The sequence below is a fragment of the Chroicocephalus ridibundus genome, chromosome 4, assembly GCF_963924245.1.
Source record: "Chroicocephalus ridibundus chromosome 4, bChrRid1.1, whole genome shotgun sequence".
NCBI lineage: Eukaryota > Metazoa > Chordata > Aves > Charadriiformes > Laridae > Chroicocephalus > Chroicocephalus ridibundus.
The window spans coordinates 39,730,232-39,753,826 of record NC_086287.1 but is presented as its reverse complement, the minus strand read 5'-3'; the positions used below and the strand labels follow the sequence as shown (position 1 = coordinate 39,753,826).

At 38.5% G+C, this 23,595-nt stretch overlaps 1 protein-coding gene across 24 annotated transcripts in view; it reads right to left on the bottom strand.

The window, feature by feature from the left end:
• GPHN (gephyrin) overlaps positions 1 to 23,241 on the bottom strand; it is a 301,374-nt gene extending 278,133 nt beyond the window's left edge. For 23 of the 24 annotated variants that reach the window (XM_063331823.1, XM_063331826.1, XM_063331825.1 and 20 more), the window contains exon 1: positions 23,135 to 23,241. In XM_063331823.1, the coding sequence (XP_063187893.1) occupies positions 23,135 to 23,198 (64 nt within the window). In that variant the 5' untranslated portion in view covers positions 23,199 to 23,241. Of the gene's footprint in view, positions 1 to 9,661; positions 9,681 to 23,134 lie in introns of those variants that run through there. The other variant, XM_063331829.1, reaches the window with a different exon arrangement.
• Between the last annotated feature and the right edge of the window lie 354 nt (positions 23,242 to 23,595).

Genomic DNA, 23,595 nt, shown 5'->3' with positions numbered 1-23,595 from the left:
CTGTTCTGGAATATTGCACTATGTGATTTCTAATGACAATAGCACGCATTTTAACTGACTGAAACTCACCTCCAGAATATTTAACCTTACATCTCCTAAATCAAGCTAGCTTCAAAAAAAGATTAAATAATTTTCTGTAGAAAACATTTACAAAAAAGTGACAGCAACATAAGCATCACAAAACAAATTCAGAAACACAGATGAAAAACTCTGAAATAAAGTGGAGTAACCAGGGCGTGGCTTGACTGAGATGCCACAGATAGGCAAACGCTACTGTTCACTCACATTTCAGGCAACCAATCCAACAGGCACAGGGTAGCAAGTTGACCTCATAAGGATTCAATAGTTCAGATAGCATTGTGAACTGTAGTTTGAGATGGGACCTAAAATTTGTCTGAAGCTGAGCTTCAGAAACGTACCCCCACACACAGACTCAGGAAACAAGCAAAGTTGAAGAGTAAAACAACGACATTTCCATCCCTCAAGTAAACCTTAATGGATTAACCGCTTAACAGAACAAAAAATAGTATCTAGCACATTAAGGAAAATAACTTATTTCACTCACAGCATTTCTTCAAAAATTAGTATCTGAAATATGCTTTCATTTTTGTTCTGCTCACATGAAATTCTTTGTCAGTCATGAAGGAAATGTTTCTCTTCATGCTTTTTCTTTTTGTCTTTTTTTTCCCCTATGAAGCGAGTACTCTGTGTAGAATGCATCTTTCAAAAGAAACCCAAGAATTATCCTGTAGGTTATCTGCTCACAAAAAATAAACATGATCGAAACACCGTGCTATTTGGAGACCCATAAGAAACTGCATCTTCTAAGTAATTTTGAATTCCTTGATTGGATTTGAATCAGTATGCTACCTACACTAGAATTATTCTTAAAATGCTAAGCCTGCTGCTAGGAAGGACCTTGCCAAAAAAATATTCCTTCTCTGTAAAATGTAGAATTCCACATACTTACACAGGGATGACCGTATTATTTTGTGATCTTCATGTAAGAACAGAATGCTTTGTAAAACTGGCATATCAACTTCCAGCTACCCATAGCAGATCCCCGTTAATTAAATCTTAAAACATAACACTGCTCTACAGGTCAAATTCATTCAAGAAGATTCTGTGTTTCTCAAAATCGGGTGGGTTTTTTTTTTCATATGTCATAGGCTGGAAGACTGATACTTTGGGGTAATAGCCTTTTAAACTTATCATAGCAAGTTATTTAATCATGCAGTTCTAGCTACAGACATATTCGCTGCACTCATTCATTAAATACAGTGTCCTAATTTCATAACAGAAGACTGCAGTGACCTAAAGATTTCTTACCTACACTTTGTTAATGTAAAAATAAGCAAGCTAGGTGAAGTCAATCACCTCTGTGCTCCATTTCCCAAATTCCGATTATTCCCACAGGCCATTCAAGAAACAGTGATGTGGTAACAGTACACTGGAATTAATTATATTTGGAGAATGGGAAAATCATAGGGAAGCAGCACAGAAAGAAGGTAAAAATACTCTAGTCTACCAGAAAATGTTATGGTTCGTGATTTAAAATATTTAGTTTAGTACTAGGTTTTTCTTCTTGTATGAGCACTAATCTGTATTATGGTAGCACACAGCTGTCCTATTTTCTAAGTGAAACAGAAATCTGTAACAAAAGGTTTTTTACACTCAATTTACAGTGTATGTAGCTGAGTGTTTCATAGCTTGCATTAAAATACAGTTAATCTGAACTAACAGGTTTAGAAAAAGCTGTACTCACCTCATTAAGGTCAAGTCAGCAAACATTAATTGTACAGAGTATCCTCAAACACTTTCAGGACACTTTACATTCTGGGACAATACAGAGCTGTCCAGAGTAGGTCAGTATCTGCAGCATACTGAAGAGTTTTCATCTTAAGATTTGCCCCTTACAATCATCGTGCCTCAAATGAACTACATTTTCTTGACAAACTAAAGCCAGCATCAAAATAGGAACCTTTAGCAAAGAGATCAGATGCTCTGCTATTCAGAAGTTTTGATCATAAATTTCCAAAACACATGCTGCAATTTCTAACAGCCATTACAGCGTTCAGCTTAAAAGTCTCTGAAAGTTCTGCATACCAAAGTGGGCCACGTGTTTCTTTGACGAAGTCTTTAGTATTTCTTCTGTTGTACAAATCTGTTATATGGACAGATGTATAGACAAATAAGAAAAAGAGATTATGCTGGGTTTTTTTCTGCTACTGTTTTTACTATACAGATTAAATAATTACTTTTCCATTAGTTCTCTTTTGATCACCAGAACGTCATTACTTTGTAGACTTTCTTCACTCCGATCCAATATTTTTGAGCACAAGATTAATTATAAGAAAGTGTTTCTGTCATTTCTTAAAATAGATTCTGAGTGGGAGCACATGCCATCATGATGCTGTAACTCATCAGGAAATTATGATGCTGTACTGTCTTATTCTATAGGCACCTGCTAGTTAAGATATGGCCAAGGTCATATCAGCACTTCTAGTGTTTGTCAGGACATTTTTCCTTATCAGATTACAAGAAATACAGCAAACACATTGTTTTTTCAAGAAGAAAAAAAAAATAAGTTGGAACCAATCACTTTTAGTAACTTCAATTTCAATTTTGCATAGAAGCGCCACTACCAAAAAAGTTAAAATACAAAATCATAATTGTGAAAATAGTAAATGTAACTAATTAAAAAATGCAGAAAACTACACCTAGGATTTATTTATCAAGTAAAGTGAAAAACTGAAGTGAGGAGAACAGACTTCATATTTTATTTCTTTATTCTTTTTTTAAGTCATATGGCATGTAAATAAGGGTTTGGGGAAGAAGGCTAGGGAGAGCTCCCCCAAACTTTTTTCTCTGCTTGTTACAATCTTCTTGAATACTACACAAATCAGTTTTGATATGGGAAGACACACGAACAAGATTACATCAGAGAAACCATGGAAGTAAAACCTTCCTAAGTAAAACAGGCAGTTATTTTTCATTTCTTTAAAAAAAAAAAAGTTATTATTTAACTTAAACAACTGGAAGGAAAACCTGATTGTACAGCAAATTTATCCCTTCAGTTGTACCAATAAAGCTTTCAGGCTGGGTGATCCCAGAAATTTCTGAGTGCTAAGACATTTTTATTTAAATGTCAACAAAAAACAGTGACCCTGCTGTTACAGTATTCAAATACTTCATAAACATTCTTGACATTGTTTCCTCATCTGCATGGCTTCTGAATCCATGGTAGCATGTAATAAATGCATTTTTGCATACAAGTAAAACTCAGGCACTCAAGTCCTATACGAAGCAATCCAACAAACAACACGGGATTTCCCTAAAAATAGAGATACACTGAATTTTTCTGGTGGAAACTTTAGAGAAAATGAAAGCTCCACCAAGACATATGCTAAGAGGCTCATAGGCAAGGTAACACACAGGTTATACCTGCACACACGCACCCTGTGAAAGGACGGTGGTGGATGCTGCGTAAGAGCACTGCAGAGTGCACAAGGGTCTACAAATGGCTTAGGACTACCAACCCACAACTTTTCCTGTAGATCCATACTGGATTACAGCAAGTATCACAGAGGTAAGGAACTTGGATTTAATTCCCTACTAGCCTATGGGGATTCAAACACACTCATTTATTTCCCAGAAGAGTGCTTTACTTAAGAAACTAAATCAGCAACAAGGACCATACTGTACCCTAACAGCTGGGGCACTCAACTGGGAAAGAAGACCTAGGTTCTAGTCCCTGCTCCACAGACTATTTCTGTTTTGTTACTTGCCCTCTAACAGAAAAGAAAACGCAACAACCATCGAAAATGCAAAGATTTGAACCCTGTTTGTTCTCTTCCCTCCCGCTGCATGGTCCAAACTGCTAATTTTAAGATATTGTAGCATCACCACATCTATGTCTTTTTGGATCTAGTCTATGAAGTGTTACAGAGACTTGTTTGATTGACAATTTATATCTCTTCAGAAATACAAGACTTGTCGAATTTGGGCACCTCTTCAGCCATGAAGCTTTTTTAATTTCATAAGTGCACGGCTAGGCATGTAGCTTTTTACAGCACTACTCCACAGAGAGAATAAAGGCAATGCATTCCATTTTAAAGAATACTTAAAGCTTCTTCTACTTTTAATGCAGCATTCACTGCTGGAGCAACCAGCATAACCACAATAACCCCAAATGAGTATTTGCAGCACTGGATCAACAGAGTATTCTCTTCTCTCCAGAGCACACAAACTCTAGTAAATCCACCTCACAATTCTAAAACAATGACTCAACCCCTTCCTCTGCCACCAACATCCATCACCACATAATATGCTAACATTAATCTTCTTGTGTAAACAGCAGCTTTTTTGCTTTTTTTCTTTTTTTGCAACTTGCATCTTTTGGATCATGTATTATTTTTTCCCTCCATCCAAAAGATATCTAAAAATCTTCAATCGACCCTTAAAACACACAAGAAAGATAACATGCACATAGGTGGACCAATATGATAATTTAGAGTGTGAAGCATTTGTTCATTCTTTTAGAAACTGTTATATGCTTTCAAATACCACATCAAGTTAAAACTACTAATCGTGCTTTGCATCTTCAACTTCTCATCTCAAATTCTTATTCCCCGATGCAAGGAGGGATGCAGTCAGAAGTAAAACCTCAGATGTAAGAAGAAGGCAAAAATATATCACTCCGTGTATGTCAATTCCAGTGGATTAGCAGTGCCTCAGTAAATTAAGAGGTTTGCAAACCTTAATTATTAAAGAAATATATAGTTATTACTCTTATAATACTATTTTAACTTCAAGCCTGTCCTTCAGTTTAGTGACTGCACTTCAGCCCTCATCCAGAAAGGTAAACCTTTGGTGATATTGATCACGACAGACTATGAAGAAAATCAAAAGCCTCTTGACTCTGTTAGAGCAAAGTATACAACAAAAATATACATTAGATACTTCTAATATACAGAATTGTATTTCTCTGAATTAGCTAATTTGAATAGACCGGTGAATCGATACAGACTTTTGTTCACTACAGAATAGACAAACTATTTCTACAGAATTTTAGCTATTCAGATAACAAATTCTATACTATTCTGTTAAAAAACCAAGGAACAAAAGAAAATGAGACCAAGGACAAAGCTGTGTCCACATCATGCTTTCAAGACATTTGATCCTGGTTACTTAATGTGAAAAGGCTTAGTAAGAAATAATATTCAAGCACAGAAAAATCCTAAAACAACACTCACTGTCTTTCAACAAAGAAAACCTGAAGTGAAAAAAAAAAAAAAATATGTGTGTTCTAGGAGCATCTCTCAACTGCTAAATTTTGTTTTTAAAAGTGACCTGTAGCCCCTTGATGCAGGGACTGCTATATAAATATTTAATAAATGACATCTGATTTAATACTCAAATTGGCTATGGCCTCTAGGAATCTCCAACTTATATACTACATTATAATAATTCTATAAGTGTTTCCCAAATAACCAACAGAAGTGTTTTACTAGTAAGCCATATTTTAAAAGCCAGGCTGCAGTAGCCAAAGCTAATTGACAGAGTGAATCCAAACTAATACATGAATCCAGGTTTATTCAAGAACCTCACGTATCAGTTTAGCATCAGTTCTTGTCCTCAGAGACTTTAAAAAGTGTGTTGTTTTTTGGTTTTGGTTTGTTGGTTTTTTGTTTTTTTTTTTTAGCATGTAGCCTATCTGGCATATAAGTTTCAAGACTTCCTTTTTACCTGTGAATTTGCAAAGTACTTACATAAAAGAAATCTGCAAAACATATAAATAAAAAATAACATAAGCTGGCAGAAAGAACTTCATACAGATTTACACAGCGAGCAATGCTATCAGTTACAATCCAATATCTGAAATTACATCCAATATAGAATAAATCACAGAACAGTGATAAGCTGTGCAGCACTGCTAGCTTTAAATGTCTTTAAAGCATGTCCCTACTGAAATGATCTCATCTGGGCACCCAATAAAAGGATTTTCTTCAATTACATTCACATAACATGGTTAAAACCCCAGTCTGTATCTTAAGATGCATCATCAATGCAAAGTAATTGACATTAGATAGCTATGTAACAGCCCAGAGGAACATTACAGATGTATTAACATAGACTTAAATGGAAGCAACACAGTTAAAATGTATACTACTTTTTTTTTTTCCTATAAAGGAAACTCCTTGAAAGCATGGAAGCTGCATTTCAATTTCTGATTCCATTGAAGGGACAAGAAAAGGAGACAAATCTCCAAAGGCTCCTAAACAGTTATGAGAAGCTAAACACATGTAAAGTACAAATGCTATTCACCAACTGTAGGAAAACAATTAGCCAACAATGTAAACAGAGAATAGATGTCCTACAGGCTGCGTACCATAATTTATGGTAAAGCCAAAGAGTGGGACATTGCTTCCTTGCACTGATCTATAAAATGCCTGTATTTCTGAAAAAAAGGGAGCAGATAGATTAGTGGAACAAGCTAGCAAATTCCCTATAGGTACTTTTTGCTTGGCAGAACGCCACATACAAAGGCAAACTAGACTTTTCTACCTGTCTCACTCACAGGTAGACAAAAAAATGCAGCAGAACACCGAGTCCAGCCTAACAAAATCTACTTTCTACAAGAGAAATGACTGGCTTAGTAGGGGGAAAGCAGTGGATATTGTCTACCTTGACCTCAGTAAGGCACACACAGCTTTGCTTCACTTATTAAACTGTCTTTATCTCAACCCATGAGTTTTCAAACTTTTGCCTTTCTGATTCTCTCCCTCATCCCGCGTAGGGGCAATGAGCGAGCGTCTGGGTGGGGACTTAGCTGCTGGACAGGGTCAACCCACCACAATCACCTTCAGTGATTTCTTTCAATGATTTCCTTTGTACTGCATTAAAGCAGTACATACTCCAGATACATCCTCCTGGACAGCAAGCTACTTGAAAGTTCACTGGCTGTGAAAGGAAAGAAACACAGGAAAAAAAATGAAGTCTTGAAAGAAACAACATTAACACCATGGTCAAAAATGATAACATTTACATGCAGTTATATATGGAAAACACATTCTTCTCAGAGCTACGCTAAAAAGGGAAAGAGGGAATGGGGGAAATGAAAGTATTTAATCAAGTTGCCTAAGAAGTCATTCAGGAATGCAAGGCAAAGTGGAAGAGAAGCCTTGTCATCTGTCAGATTTACAAATAAATAATTAAAATAAATAATTATGAATATTGACCTGATAAAGAAAACTTAAGATTCCAGGAGACGTCAACTGGAGAGTATTTGGAACTGGAGAGCAGTTCCAAATAAAAAAATTCCATGAAAATAAGCACTTGACATTTAGTACAAATTCAGTAAGAAAACTCTCAATCTAGTTGCATTCAAGCGGTTGGCTTTTTCACCTAACACCAAAAATAAACTGAAGAAGATACATGATATATTTGATCAACAAACTGTATCAAGGCACATACACCTAAAGAAGAAAAAAAAACTGTAAAGTAAAGAACACTGCTAAGAAAGATTTAAGCATAACTTGTCACGTTACAGGCAAAAAAGATATTACTGTCAGTCCCAAAGGAAGTATGCCGTTATCAATTCACAAAGAACAACTCTTACAAAAGAACAGAAATAACAGTAACTGAAAAGTATTTTCAATACAAAAATAGCAGAAAAGCACCGAAAAGCCATTTCCAGTACTTAGCCAGCACAATTTAAACCAAATGCAAAGATGAAAAGTCAGGGATGAAGGAAGACGACAGAAAAGGAATATGTTGGCTTTACTTCTTTATTTTCCATTGTTTTTAAAGAAGAGCTAAGGGGTTTTTTTAATGCTTTATTCTCTTGCAAGCATTAAGAAAGTAGTGCGCATTTTGCTTAATGGTGAGGAAGTGAAGGGAGAGAGGAACTGCTGAAAATCTTGGGAGTACGTTTTTTTAATTTCCTCCTCCTTTCTTCAGAACTTTTCTTTTTTTATATTAGTTGCAATAGGAGCCATAATTAAATTCTGAAACCTCACCAAATACCCAGTAGTTCTATACAGGTTAAGAAAGAAAAGTAATTACAATAAACGGAATCTAATGTCTCCTGAAAGAAGACAAGACATTACTAAAGTAGGGGCAAATTCACAGATCAACCAGACATCACTAGAAGTAGCACAATCACTTCAAAAAACAGGAAGCCAATCATTTAGTATCAAAGAGAAAGAGAAATATCCCACAAACAACCAACATATGCCTCTGTGAGCATCATTAAGTGAATGGAAGACAATTGAGTTTTGGGCCACTATATGTAGCCACAGGTCACTGACTCTCAAATTGCAATCACTGGACAATGGGTGATGCACAAGGCTACCAGATGTGATCATATCCATTCCGTCTCTTTTAAAGAGTGTAACTTCTGATTTTTCCAACTGAAGTTTGATAAAAGTGCGCTGTAGTAATTATACAAATGTTGAGGGCCAGACAACAGTATATTCCCTAGGAACATGGGGCACTAATGCCTTGGCCAAAGACCAGTTTTTCTCATGCATTTTTACCAAAAGGAAAAATCCCAACTTCTTTCTACTGGCAGCAACTTGTTTTCCTTCTCTACTGAGTGGGCACAAACATTTACTCATAGGAAACCAAGAGAAACTGATTGAAAACTAGCTTGGCAAAATACTGTCATCTGGATCGGTTCACATTTCGTTCACCCCATATATGTGAACAATTTTGCAGGGATAAATGAGAGCTCATGGACAGGATTACTTCTCTGGGTAGGATTAATTTCACCATTAATAAAATGAAGTAAAAGAAGAATTTATCATAAAGAATTGCTAAAAGATTCAATACTTTTCAACTTTGAATAAGGCTCAGTGAGGTATTTTTAAGGAGAGACTATTGGAATTACAACCATTTGGTGTACTCGGTTTATTTCTCTATTCTCTTTTATAAAAATTTTTCCTAATTTTGCTGCTGTTAAGCAATGTGTTAAACTTTTCTAGTGAATGGGACTCTTGAACATACATAAGAGAGGCACAATCATTAAGCACACAAATCTTTTTCCCTGTTTAGCTGGTCTGCTTTCTATTAACAGCCTTCACGCCTCATTTGTATAACCTCAGTCTCTACATTCTTTGATAGAAGCTATACTTTATGATATGTTTTTGATTTATATAATGTGGGTATCGGTCTCCTCTATATTTCCTTTTTCTCCCACTTCCCATAAAATTCCATTTTTATTATTAATCTTTAACTTTTTCTTCTAGAAGCAGTGGAGTTTAGTGTTAGGATTGCTTTTTCAGTGAATACAGCATTTCAGTATTTTATGCTATTTTAAAAAACACACTTCCACTGTAGATGTATCTTAATACTGGAGATGCTACTCACATTGCAACTTGCAAAACTCAGTTCAGCTAGCTACCTTTATCTCCAAGCACTGCATTGGATGCCAAAACCATGGTCTATACATAATTAGTAGCCACGGAGACCATGGAAACATACAATACCGGACAAATGCATGGACCAGCAGGCTTCTGATTTTCAATTAAATAAGGCCTTAAATAAATGCAAATGGTCTACTGACCACAATTACATAACTAAACTATCTGTCCTCCTTCGTCATCCCAATCCCTCCCTCTTTTTAAGAAAATATCAAGAGTCCCAAAGCCTGACTTACCCAACTAGCTGATGCCTGTGATTGGTTGTTCCAGTTACCTCCATCACATGGGTAACAGTCCACTCAAGAGAAAGGTAATGATTCTGTTCAGGTCAGCAAGAAGAAGGTATGCAGGACAAAAGTGAAATTAGAAAATGATCTTGCATGCAGATGTTTTAAATAGCTGGCATACAGACAGGTGTTCAACAGAAGAAAAATAAGTCAATAGCATATCAACTGTCATTTAGTACATATCAGGTTAGCATCCTCAAAGTTAGCGTATTAGCTAATCTGACTGGTAAAGACGTGCTTAGAAAAAACTAGATGAGTGTTAAGTATGATGACAGATTGAATGGTGCCAAAGTGGTCCCCCAATCAGAAGGCAAATGAGATCTGGTAGAAATGGGTAATTTGTCATATATATATATATATAAAAAATTTAATTATTATTTGATATATAATAAATGTTTATATATATATAAATAATACATATATAGTCTTCAAATTACTTCTATCAGGCATACTGTAGTCAAGAAGTTACAAAACCTAAGTGTTAGAAGTTTTGACTATTAAAAATTAACACATTAATAAAAAGAGACCCTACCTGCCTGTAAATGCATAACATAGTGCTCACCTTTTCCCAAATTTAACACCACAGAAGTCAAATGTTCAGCTCTTCTAGTTTCCTAATGTATCCAAGTTACCAAATGTTCAGCCCTTTGTTAAGCACAAATGCGTAGCATAGCCTTCATACTCACCTAGCTATTACTCGTATCAATCAAAAAAGTTTATATACAAAATGGGAAAATATATCTTGACTTACCCCCTCTTCAAAATAATTTTCTATAATGGGCAAATCCTTCCCTCCCTTCACTATGCTTTTTTCCTGCTTGATATTCAGTGAAGGCAGGGTCTTTGCTTGTCAATCAGGACAACCTAGCAAATACCAGTGAGAGAATACCTAGCCTGACAAAGCAACACTTGCAAGAAAGGAGACAACACTTAGATAAAGGAGTGCCAAGACTATCTTCTGCGTTAATGCATAGGACAAAACCAACACATGATTACATCTGTTTGAGCTGTGGTCAGAAAGCTGAAGTCCCACCTCCCACCTTTACCTATCCCACCTGTGCAATCCAGCCCCTCCCTCACACAGTCACTCCTGAGGTCCCTCACCGAGTTGATTCAATTTATTCAGGCTGCAGAAAACTAATCGCTCAAAAAGAAGAATAGTTTTCCATTAAGTTAGCCAGTTAAATTTGTTTTGCACAGAGTGAAAAATGGCAGGCATAGAAGAGTAGTAAAGAAAGAACGGAATCTAAGAACTTCGACAGTAGAGGTGAAAAATTGCCAGCCTTGCTCACCATTCACCTACTGGAGCAGAAGCCTGCAGAGCTCAGTGCTGAACCACATCACACAGCTGACTCAGCTGGAAAGGATCCCTTTTTTCTGGCAGGTTAGGTTTCAGCTGTTTTGGTTCCCTGTCTGCATGGCCACACAACAGGTTACGCCAGCACAGCGCAGCATGGGAGTGAACAAGCAGCAGTGACGACAGAACCATGCCCAAAATTCCACGGGGCATAAGATTAAATCTGGACAGAGTCCTGTTGGGCTCTAAAGCAGTGACCAGATATAGCAGACTGCATGGTACACCCGAAGAAAATTATCTCTGAATAACACAGCTTGAAATGTAGTGAATGCAGGAAGATAAAATCCCTGACAAAGTGCTACCTGTATTTTCCTCACAGACAAGTGAGCTAGGTAGAGGGAGGGCCTGTTCAAACTAAGTATTAGTGTAAACATGCTTTTTCTGACACTTCTTCATCTATAACTTTTACAAAAATTTTTAATTGTGTGGCTTATTTTGGACATTTGAAATACTTTTACTTACTACTGAATTTTACTTTAGGCTACCTTAAGTTAAGAGTAATTTCAAGGGTAATTAACAAAAGGCATTTCTCACACCTCTTTAGGTACTTTCTCCAGAGTATTCAAAGGATACACCCCCACTCACATCACCCTCACAAAATGCACAGGAAAAGACCAAGAGCCGGTATCTTTCCAGACACTTTCCACCACCAGGAAAGTCTCCTCAGTGTTACCCACCGGAAGACACACAAGAATTATAGGAGGTACACACAACCCTGTGGAGGCAAAAATAGAGAATAGTGTGTCTATATTAGTGTTTCAGTTTGGTTCAAGAGTGGTGCTTTCAAGCTGTCTCCTGATGGTCCCCAATCACCATTCTTTGGTTCACACTGCAGAGAAGGACCAAAGCACGAATGCTAAATTCATTTTGGACAAAACTAAAAAAGGTACTCCAAGAGTGCACCTAATGCACTCCAACCATTATTTAGAGTTCAGTCCATGGGTTTTGAGCTAGCATGAAGCAAAACACTGTGAACAGCGTGCATGTGGAGTCCCCAGTACTATGTTGTTTGCTCCACAAATCTGCTTCTCTTAGGGAGTACTACTTCCTAAAGTAGACTTTACTTAAATTGAATGAAATCACAAAAGGTAAGTTAACTTACTGAATTACAGTCAGAAGACTTATATAGGTACAACACAATAGGAAAGATCTTAAAAAAAAAAAAAAACAAACCTATCTACTTACCATTGCAGAACTGAGAGAGCACCTAATTATCCAAATATAAAGAATTACTGCATCTGACTGTTTTTTCTCCTGCAATGGCTGCTAGTTGGAATGTCAGCATCTAGGGTTTTAAGTTTAAATTTATGCTTTGGATGAATTATAATATATATTTTGCTATTGCCTCAAATGGCTCCAGGCTGATGTTTTCACAATATCTTAAACAAAAACGAAGCTCTTGAATGTGCCCTAATTATTAGATACTTTCTAGATGCTAATGAGATCTCAACCATTCATTTTAAAGTGGTTTTGTCTGCATATTTTCCATATGCACAGCTGAATTTACTTTTTAGAGGCTGAAGTACAGGTAGAACAGTTCTAGCAGGTGTCTGTTCGGTGCAGAAAAAGGATACTAGGAACAATGTGAATACAAAGACCTGCTAAAATTCTTGGGGAGGGTACCATAAACTGCTACTATTCTGGCAAGACATACTGAAAATTATTACTGTTTCACATCTAAAATCTCCCTTACAATTTGATGAGCCCTCACAGCATCTTACACATAACAATAACCAAATATAAGACACGCTATCAAGGAATTAAGAGATTTTTCTAATATTAAGTATAATCCATGATGTCCCAGTTTAATGCTATACAGAAATTTGCCTCAGATGCCTTTTCGAGAAAGATGTTCTGTTCATCAAAGAACTCAAAAAAGTCTACTTGAATCCTTTTCTGACAAAACAATGGTGAAGTGACAACTAGTATTTTCACTAATTCTCTTTGATCAACTGCCAAGCCAAAGAGAAAAGTCATGTACTGAAACCATTGTGCATAAACTAGAGCTATACCCTTTGGAATAAAGAAATAGGAACAGGCAGGTGAGCATCCTTGAAGCTTAACGATCACAGGAGATTCTTCAGCAGTTGCTTTTTTCAGCAGTTGCTTTTAACATGAACTTTAGAGTTTCCATTTTGATCTTTGATGCTTGGAAAAGAAGCCTGAGTCTCACTCAGATAAGAAGGTCCTGCACACTGGAGACACTAGTAATAGTTTTAATTCTTAGTCCGCTGGAAATTAACTGGCAAGATTAGACCTTAAGGTTCTACAGCTTACCTCCCTACTGTGGAACAGAGCGTGTTCCTAAAAAACAGATGTCAGAATAGCATTAGGTTCTGGAGCAGTTTAAATATACTCAACTTGAACCGTATACATCTTACCAACATGACCATTCCCAGTTTCTTGAAGTTCTGTGCCTTGCGTTCTGTCAAAAGAATTATGCCATACAGCATTATCCTGTAGTCACATTTACTTGAAAAAGTTGTAAGATTTCTCTCAAAAAATCTCAACATCCTTTTAAGTCTCCTGGTTTATTCTATGTAGCTTTTACTTTCTTCTTTTATTTATTTTGCTACATAAATACCAGAACAAATGTCTGTATGTCCAGAATGGTTTGGAATCCCTCGCAATGGGAAGCTGGGAGGGAAGGAAATTCCTCACCCCCTCCCCCAACTTTTCAATCTGTTCGATTAAAGTAATCATTAAAAAAGCCTACCATCAAGTATATTCTATAATAATTAGAAGTACTTTCATTTAGATTTAGCTGTAGCTAGGGAGTTAGACGTCATTCATCTATCAAGGCAAAGAAACATGATTAGAATGACTATCTAAGAAGGAATTCTTTCAGGACATCTTAATGACAGTAGGAGAAAGACCCAGAGATTACAAAACATTCCCCCAAAACTTCACCTTATATACCATTTGTTCTAAAATATTCTCAAAATTTTCTTAAAAGTATTAAATCAGAGCACAGCAGCAATGCTGACGTTTTAATCAGAGGGAGTTACACACGTGAGCACCTGTTGCAACTTTTTCCCAGCATCTCTGGAGTTTTCTGAGTATTATCTACAGAAACACTTCGTCCTTGCACTATCTTTTAAAGACACGTTTCACAACATTTCTCCTCAGTATGCCTTATTTACAGCTTATTTTTCCAGCAATTTAGAGGAGCCTTGAATTGCTGTACGCTTAGTTAATGTCTCCCCTTGAGTATTCAGACAACTAAAAAGGAAAATGAAGCTAAAAAAAAAGAGGAAATGAGAAGTACCTATTTCCTTTAATCTTTGCTTTTTTCTGCTTTTTCTGGAAACAACAGGCAGTTTTCTCAATAGACATGTACTTACTTTTAGGCATCTTGACGCTTTCTCCCGATTTTTTTCTGAGATGAAGATTATGACAGGGAGTACATAATCTGAAACAATTTTAATCTTACCATCTAATCTTACCATCTACACTGCTATACCCCTACTCTACAGCATATAAAAGAATCATGTCAGTGGGAAACTACCCAATACCTATTTGAATTCATGGAAATCTTCTTCCAGAAACATACACTGCCACTCAAACTTTCTTAAAACAAGATTTACAAGTACCTAGGTAAAAGGATACATACCTGCCTGACATCAATATCTTCTCTTTTACAGTCTGGTCTGTCTTCATAATCCCACAAAAATTGTTTCAGGAAGGGGTAAGAAATAGCAGAGTAGAAGTGTCTTGGTTTGCCAAGTTCCTAACCAGTGCCACATTCAATGTCTCTTCAAGAATTACTGGATGAAGGCTTTACAGACTTTATCTCAGGCCTTGCTATCAATCCCCTAAATTGCCTATCCCAGGCCATTTAAAGCAGCTTGCTAAGAGAAAAGGGGGTCTTATCTTTTTTAACAGCAAACTCTGCCTATTCCGTTATTTGCAGAGATCCTAGGAACCTTCCACTTCTTAGCCAGAACTGCAGGATTCTTCACTGCAGTTCATTTTAATTCCTAAAGAATGGATATTGTTCTTTATCCATACAAATTCCCATAAAAAAATTCTGAATAACAGCTCCCTTCCTAGATTTCCTAGATTTCAGTATGAATTTAAATCCCCCACAGCACACATTACCAAAAAAAACCCCAACCAAAAAAAAAAAACCAAAAACCCTAAAAACAAAACACCAGAAAAAAAAAAAAAACCAAAGAAAAACACACCATATACTTAAATTTCTGGTTCCCACTTTTAGGTCTCAAAAGCCACATATGATATAGAGGAAAACCAACAAAGTAAATAAAAGAAAGATTTTTCAAAAGAAAAATATTCCACGTAGATTTTAAATTCCCTACAACACACAGTACAATGAAAAACCCCATGAATTTCATAACCACACAGTGAGTACTCAAAAGCCCAAACAATATTATAGTTCAAAGCCCACATGCTTTCTGCTTCCTCACTTTACTATATAAGTGATATAATTTAATTAGAAAAGGAAAAAGTATATCTGATAAACATGTATTTCTACAGTTGCGGTCCTAAATACATATGCAATACTTATTATATTACTATATTGGTCTACTAATATAATTTATATGTTGAATACAAAATGAAATGTCATGTTAAGTATAAAATTATTAAAGATTACTGTTCTAGGTAACTTACTTGCATATGGAGCTAAATTAACATTGAGTCAATTCTCTCAGGTTTTGGTCTACATCAAAAAACTCTTTATGGCTCAAAAATAGGTTTTGTAATACATAACTATTCGCTAAATCACTGAAGTCGGCCAGTGGAAGTTCTGCTATTTATCTCATAGTACAAGGAACAGACAACGCATTTTATTCCTTACAAAATACCATTAATATCATTCACCCACCTTGTAACAGTAGGATAAAGTCCTGTTTTGCAGGATTTTGCAAAAAGTACATAGAAGAAGATTATTCTTGAGGGTTTATGCTAATTCTTTTCTACTTGACAACTAAGCTAGGCATAAAATAGACCTCAGTAGATTAGTATGAAAACAAAACAAATAAAGAAAATTTCACATACAAACATCTTAAAAAAAATCTCATTTTGCAAGTAAGAGAACTGCTTAATTAAGCCCATTTTTCCCAAGCAGTTTTTTTTTATGCAATTACTGTTCCTTGTAAACTTCAACTTTCTCAATTTCCTCTACTTTTCTCAATTGTTTTGTGATTAAAAAAAAAAACCAAAACAAAACACCCTAAAAGGCTACGGTACTTTTTTATTAATTAAAAACATGCCACATAAAAAAGGCTGCTACCTGCTCATTTCCCATATGGTTGTTTATTACCCTCCTGTTCTCCAAGGACAGCTTTTTCAGGCATTCTGCTAAACTTTCAAGAAGAATTCTGTCATACATAAGACTACTAATATAAGACTATTTCAATACAAGAACAGTTGCATACTACATCTACGCATAGGAACAGAGTGTAAATTATTTATTTTATTTAATACACAATTCAAGAGCTTATAAATATTCTAACAAGAGCTAAAATTTTATCTCATTTTTAGTTATCATGTCCTCCTGTTGCATAATATCAATCTCATGAATTGCAGACAACAAAAACTATACTTATCTTCAAAAAAAAAAAAATTCAAACCTTATCAGCAAAACTGGTTCAACCATTAGCATAAAAAAAAAATATTTTCCCACATATTCAAAATAAGCTTTTTTAGCTTGAACAAGTGAAAAAGAAATGTTAAGATCTTAACTTTCACTTCAAAAAGGCACTGCACAGCAAACTTCTTTGCTTTTAAAGTGTGATAAATTTCAAGACAGACATTTTCAGAAAAGCTATGCGTGAAATCCTAATGTGATATAAAAGTACCTCTCAACAAAGATGCCTTACTCTCTTACTTGAAGAAAACAAACAAGCAAACAGACAGAGAGATATGGTTAAACCAACATTAGAGGTGAGAAATTCTGTGTGCGCGTATCAGGCTTTTGCATGCTACACTCTCCAAAGCATGGACTGATGATGATATATTTTGTTATTGTCCAGTTAACAACCCTGCAAACCAACTAAAGGCTATCCCAGAACTAAGCCACTTCTCAAGAAATCCACGATCGCTAATTTTTAAGGTAAGCAGCACAGAACATTTTCCCACAATACTGAAAAAGGGGACAAGTATAAACCTAGAAAAGTAAATGAAAGCATAATGTAACAGATAAGCTCTGTACTGCTGCATATGAGCTCAGACATGGAGCATGAGCGAAAATGGAAGTCCTTCAGCTGTATTTGGGTAAGTAAACTCCAAATCAAGAAACACTGATTATACAAGATTTCTCACTCCTGCTCTATAAAAACACATAGATCTCCAAATTAATGGCCATTTCTTACATAAGTAGGTATTAATTAAAACATCCATGTATAGTTGGGAAATAATCTCTTGCTTTATGTGCTTTTTAACTTCAGTGTTTCTACTTTTTTTAATTCAAAAGAAACGGTATCATAGCAAGCAAATTAAACTGTAAGTAAAAGTCTGCTTTATCAGTGAGACTCCAGTCACCAATTTCTGTTCCACATTGCACATTAAAAAACAGGGGTGGGGAAAAATCCAGGACTTTCTTCCTCTTTAACTATAAAAGTTACAGGCTTCTTTTCAGCACTGTTAAACTATAAAAAGGAAACTGGACAATTGTACAGATCACTCACTAGATATAAAAGCTTATCATCATAGCCATATCAAAAATCAGAAAGAAATGCTTTTGTGAAGACTGATGGCTACAAATGACAAAGAGTGAGATCTCCTAAATTCTATGGATAAACTCAACATTACGACAGTCTTACAGTTGGGAAAGATGAAAATCAATGTTGCTCAGAGTCTAGAATGTTTTACTCTTCATGGAAGTATAACATTTCTCTACTTCTAGAATTCATTCACTGAACTAAGCATTTGGAAGAAAACTAATGCTCCTAGGAAAAGCTACTGACTTGAATCTATGTTTTGAAGATGAGTGCCCAACAAGATGTAGTTTCTGAGAGAAAGGCAGATCACAAGCAAAAAGGTAACCAACTTCAATTTAGACAATTAGGGCAATGTGACAGTAAGTCCTAGCAAACTTAATGTCAGTCCTTACCCTCTCACCCACACCTCTGTAAGAAAGTTTACCGTAACTTACAATGCATGTCAAAAGCGTGACTAGTACCGCCACTAAGAAAAGATCTTAGAGGAAACTTGTGAGAAGGTTCCTCATAAAGTAGGAGAAAGGCATATGAATTTTTAGTTGGAAAGCCAACAGCATATATATTTCTAAAACAGTCTGACCAACAAATAGCAACATCCTAAGTATTTCATCACATTTCTCAAAGGTAATATTTACAAAACTTTTACACCAGTGGGCTTCAGATCTGCCCAGGTTTGTTTGGGTTATGTTCTCAAGTAGACAACACCCTCACTATCTGAGAGGAATGCTTGCTTCAACACAATGTGTACGTGCTGTGCTATTTCAACAAACTAAATGGTCTCAGACATTTACAAAGATGTTAGTGTAATCTTTCACACTACAGTGTTAAGATGCTAAACAAGGTCTGAGGTTACGCATTCAAAAACCTTTGTCTGCTTTACTGCGTAGGCCCATGGCAACAACTATCATTCAAAATGTTTTAATCTTTACTTAGAGGAAGAAAGGAAGAATAAAGTACCTGAAGGAGAAAACACTAGTGAAGGGTTGAATTTTGCCAAAATCCTTTACTCCCCTTAATTATAAAAATGTTTCATAAAGGTGAAAAGCTGTATCACCACTTCTTAAGCAATACTAAATACCATAAAACTATCCTGAAAAAATAAAGTTAGTCCAAGATTATTTTTTTTTTTAAACAAGCAAGAAACAATACAAAAAGAGAGGCAAAGACAGAAAATGCTGTTTGTGTCTGGTGGTAACTCCTTCTCACAGACCTACCTCAAGAGCAAACTCTGAATGAAGCTTTATAAGCCAACCCCAAATTTGACAAATTTTTTATCACTAATATTCTGAAAAGAAGATGTAACAAAACATGAAGTTTTGAACATCTACACTAGGTGCTTACTGGACAGAAAAAAAAAAGGGGAGGGGGGAGGTAAATAAGTAGAAAACGGTGATGGAGAGGAAAAAGGACAAAATAAAAGGGCAACCAGAGAGAAACAGACTGTCTTTTTTCCACCAGGCTAGTGGAGATGGCAACATCATTTAGATCTCTCTGGGCGGTTCTAGTGAAGGGTCTGCTTAGTCCCTCACAAAACAAGAAAGGTCACAGATTATGTAACTTTTACCAGCGTCACCACCAGTGAAGGATAACCTAATATTGATTCAACTCTGAGCACCGCACACATTTTTGTCCCTTTTCTAGCCAACTTCAGCATTACAAAACTCTGAACTGACTAATCCGGGTTCAATATCCTGACACCAATGGCAACCAGTTACAACGATTCTGTTAGAGATATCCCAAACATGAAAGGCTTGCAAGGGGCAAACAAAATAATTCCATATCAAAATTTGTATTTCACTAAGGAAGTATTGGTGCATAACACTGCAGATAGAGCATGCATATAATCCAACCTTTACCATAAATGTAGAAATTTTCCTCTTTTTTTTTTTTTAACCTACCCTACATTTCTTCTTCTCTATGTATGTTTCCTTTTTAAAGAAGATATCCGGAACACTTAAATGACACAGCTTTGGCCATTGTTAGCCCAACTCTGCTATCTCATTCTCCATCACAAAAATACCCCAATCTGACAGTTAGCATCACAGTCCATTTTTAAAATGTATTGTATTTTAGCATAAGGGTAACCTCATGACAACATAAGACTGAAGCTCTATTATTATTTCATGTGCCTGCACTATGTTATCAATTTTAGAAGAGAGAAAACCTAGGTTTGGAACTTAAGTGAGCAGTATCTTTAATCTGAATACTTCATTAAACACTGGGGATGAATATGACATGGTTGCATTCTTTTTGCATGTTGCAAAATGCCTTGAAATGGTAACGCACAGAGATTAGAACTAAATTTTCTATCCACAAACTAGCAAGACTTCCTATTTACATAAAATATAACTCTCTAATTTACAACAAGCTTCACAGTTTTGTAATCCATGGTTGTTTATATTTCCTCATGTTCCAGTAAATAAGCTTAAGTCTACACTTTCTGTATAGAGACTCAAAAATAAACATGAACAGCATCTGCAAGTCAGCAGAAGCTGTATACATGAAAGTATGTTTCCAGACTTCAGGAAGACAGTTCCTTAACATTGAGAAAGTGTCCTAATTATGGACTCCATTCTTCTCATTGCCTCTTAACTAAAAGACCTTGACAGTTTGGATATAAGAGAAGTTAACATGTATTTTTTTTAAAAAACAAAGTGCTGCTTTCTGCATAATTTTGCATTTGAACACAATAAGTTACTTTGTCTAAACAATAAGCAAACTTTCTATTTCTCTAATCCATTGTACCTGTCTTAATTTATCACAAATGAAGAAATATATGTTTGTTTCTAGACAAGCAACTAGCAATGCACACACAAACACAAAGGTCTACTAAGCAAAACTAAATACAATAACTTACTTAAACCAAAATTGAATGCAATAGAACTAAGCTACACAACAAACATTATTCACTGTATTAATATACTCTGGAGCCATGTGCATCAGCCTCAACAACAGAGAAGACTAACAAGATGCCCAAACATTTTTTTTATGTCCTCATTTAAAACTAAACATATAACTTCATTGCAAATTAACTCAAGGGAGTTACTCTTAAGTAAATTTAAATTCCATCTGAATACTACCATAAGGTGCAATAATGGCACTTTCTAAACTGAGTATACCAGGTCTAATAGGAACATAAATCTATATGCCTGTGCTGATAAGCCCGCAAGTATAAACTGTTAACAAAACAAACATATGGCTATGATCTTAGTTAGAAAAGCTAAAGAAGTCATGTTATGTTAATTATCTAATTTCTGGTCACTGAGCTATTCTAAATGATTAAACCAAAAAGTAGTGCTCATACCTAACCTTTCCATTGCTACAGATTCCTTCATACACCAGCCAAGAAGCAATTATTAGTTCATTTCTAGAAGAAAAATTCAGCAGAGTGAGTTTTTAAATCTGCTGTTTCCACAACTGAAAGAGCAGAAACAATTGAATTGCAAATTATGAAACAAAGTTAAAAGAATTTAATAGTGCTCAAACAGGATTTATAGCATGAAATAAAAACATATGTATTTTGAAAGATTATCTGAATCTATTGTGGGACTTAATCATTATTTAAATGACTGTAACACCATATGTATCTATTACTGTATTCTGGGAACATTTATAGGTGAAAGTTATTACAACTCACCAATCTACAGAAAATAATAATCCAAGTTCCACAGCGTAAAGTTGCACAAAATATGCAAAGAGTATTCTGTTAGCAGACACCTCCTTCTCACTTTAACTTTTACAATAACATGTAATTGCATGCACATCCTAGCTTTCAGTTACAAAAGGTACAAACTCCCCCAATTTGACTTCTGCATCTGGTCAAAACTGCTCTGTCCTTATTGAGGATATAGATGCCTGAAATTTGAAAGCAAGGCTAAGGATTTCTACTTCTATTACACCGTGCTTTTCTCGGGGTTTGCCATCAAAATAACCTTGCAGCCCAACGCTTCTCCGGAAGGGCTGGACGCCAGTGGTAACCCGGCCCCGGCGGCGGGGGTTCAGCACCCGGTCGGGGGACAGCGCAGGCCGCCACGGGGCTCCCGACACCCCGCCGGGACTCCCCCCGTCGGGCTCCGCCCCCCCGCCGGGGGCTCCCCTCCCCCCGCCCAGGGCTCCCCCCGCCGGGAGCTCCCGGGCTCCCCCCCCCGCCGCCCGCGGGCAGGGACCCGTTTCCGTAGGAGGCGTGAGACGGGAGCGTTCGGGTTAAACATCGCTGGGTTTAATAAATAACTTTCGGGTTAACTCCAGGCCTCCTCTCCAATGAATGCACCCCCTTTCACTCCGAACGTCTTCTGATTCCTAAACGTGCTCATAACGCTGCTTTCCGTGAACAGTCATGTCTCCACAGGCTCCCGGTAACAGCTACTGAGCTTGACGCACAAAAATTTCACTAAAATCTCTCGCCCTTCCTTCACCAGAAATGCTATTTACGCTCGTATACAGTCGAACCCCTCGGGGCTCCATTTCTGGGCGTACCGCACTCCCACCGGAGTGACGAGCTCCACGGTACACCGGGATAACCGCAAAGGCTCCCCCAAAAGCTGAAGAAACCCTGAAGCCCACAACACACCTACCGGCTACGGCTCTGGGAACCATCCTGTGCAGCCGTCGCATGTCATGGGCCAGGGGCTCACTGAAGGATGCTCCATGCCCTACCAGCAGTACCATCATACGTGCCCTCCTCCCCCTCCCCGCAGAAAGCACACAGGCACACGCATCCCCCCCACCCACCCCCCCCCCGAAAGTAACGGCCGGGGAGGGGGAGGGGAAGGAGTCATCCTAAAGGTGTCTGCCGTGCCACGCTCAAAGGCATCCCCGGGGGCAGGGAGCTCAGGCCGCCTCCCGCTGCCGCCGCCGCCCGGGGAAGGCAGGCCCGGCTCCCGCCGGTCCGCAGCCTGCGCCGGCCGCAGGCTCCCTTCCTTCTCAAACGCCTTCGCCCGCACGGCTCCACCGCATTTGGAGGAAGCCCGGCCGCCTCTCGATCCCCCTGTCCCCTTCGGCAGACGCCCACCCCCGCGCTCCGTCCCCTCCAGGCGGGTTACTCCCGAGCCGGTCCCCCGGGCTGCGGCGCCCAGCGAGCCCTCTCACTCCCTCGCCCGCCTGCGGCAGCGGCGCCCAGCGCCGCCCGGCCTCCCGCACACGCTCCCCGCCGCGGCGCCGGCGGTCGGAACGCCGCCACCCCCACCTCCTCGTCCCCGGGCCCGGGCCCGGGCCGAGGCCTCGGCTCCCGCAGGCACGGCGGAGCGGCGGCTCCCTGCGCAGCGGCGGCGGCGCCACAGGAGACGGCCGCCGGGGCAACCCGCCGGGCGGCCTGAGGGCGCGCACCGACCCGCCGCCTCCCTCCTCTCCTCCCCCGCGCCGTCGCCGGCCGCGGCCCGTTACCTGTGAGGACCCCGACGCGGATTTGGTGGTCGTGGTTCGTTAAAATCATCCCCTCCGACGCCATGTTTCCCGGCGCAGCCACCGCACTGACAGGGAGAGAGCGGGGGGGGGGGGGAACAGGGGGGAGGGGGCAGGAGCGCGAGAGCGGCGCGAGCGCAAAGGGGGCGTGGCCTGGGAGGGCTGGGGGCGTGGACAACCCGCGGAGGGGCGGGGCGACGCCACCCGGGGCCCAGCACATACAACCGCGCGGAGCGGGGGGGGGGAGGGGGTGCGAGGAGGGCGCGGCGCGGGAGCCAGCGGGCGCGAGTCTAGAGTGCTGCGCGCGGCCCAGGCAGCACCAATCTAGCGCCGAGAGCGCCGGGCCTGGCGCCGGTTGCCACCGATCGCGGGGGAGGGCGGCCGGGCCAGGCCGGACCGGGGCCGCCGTCGGTTGTGTAGCCCGTGCGGTGCATCTGCCCCCC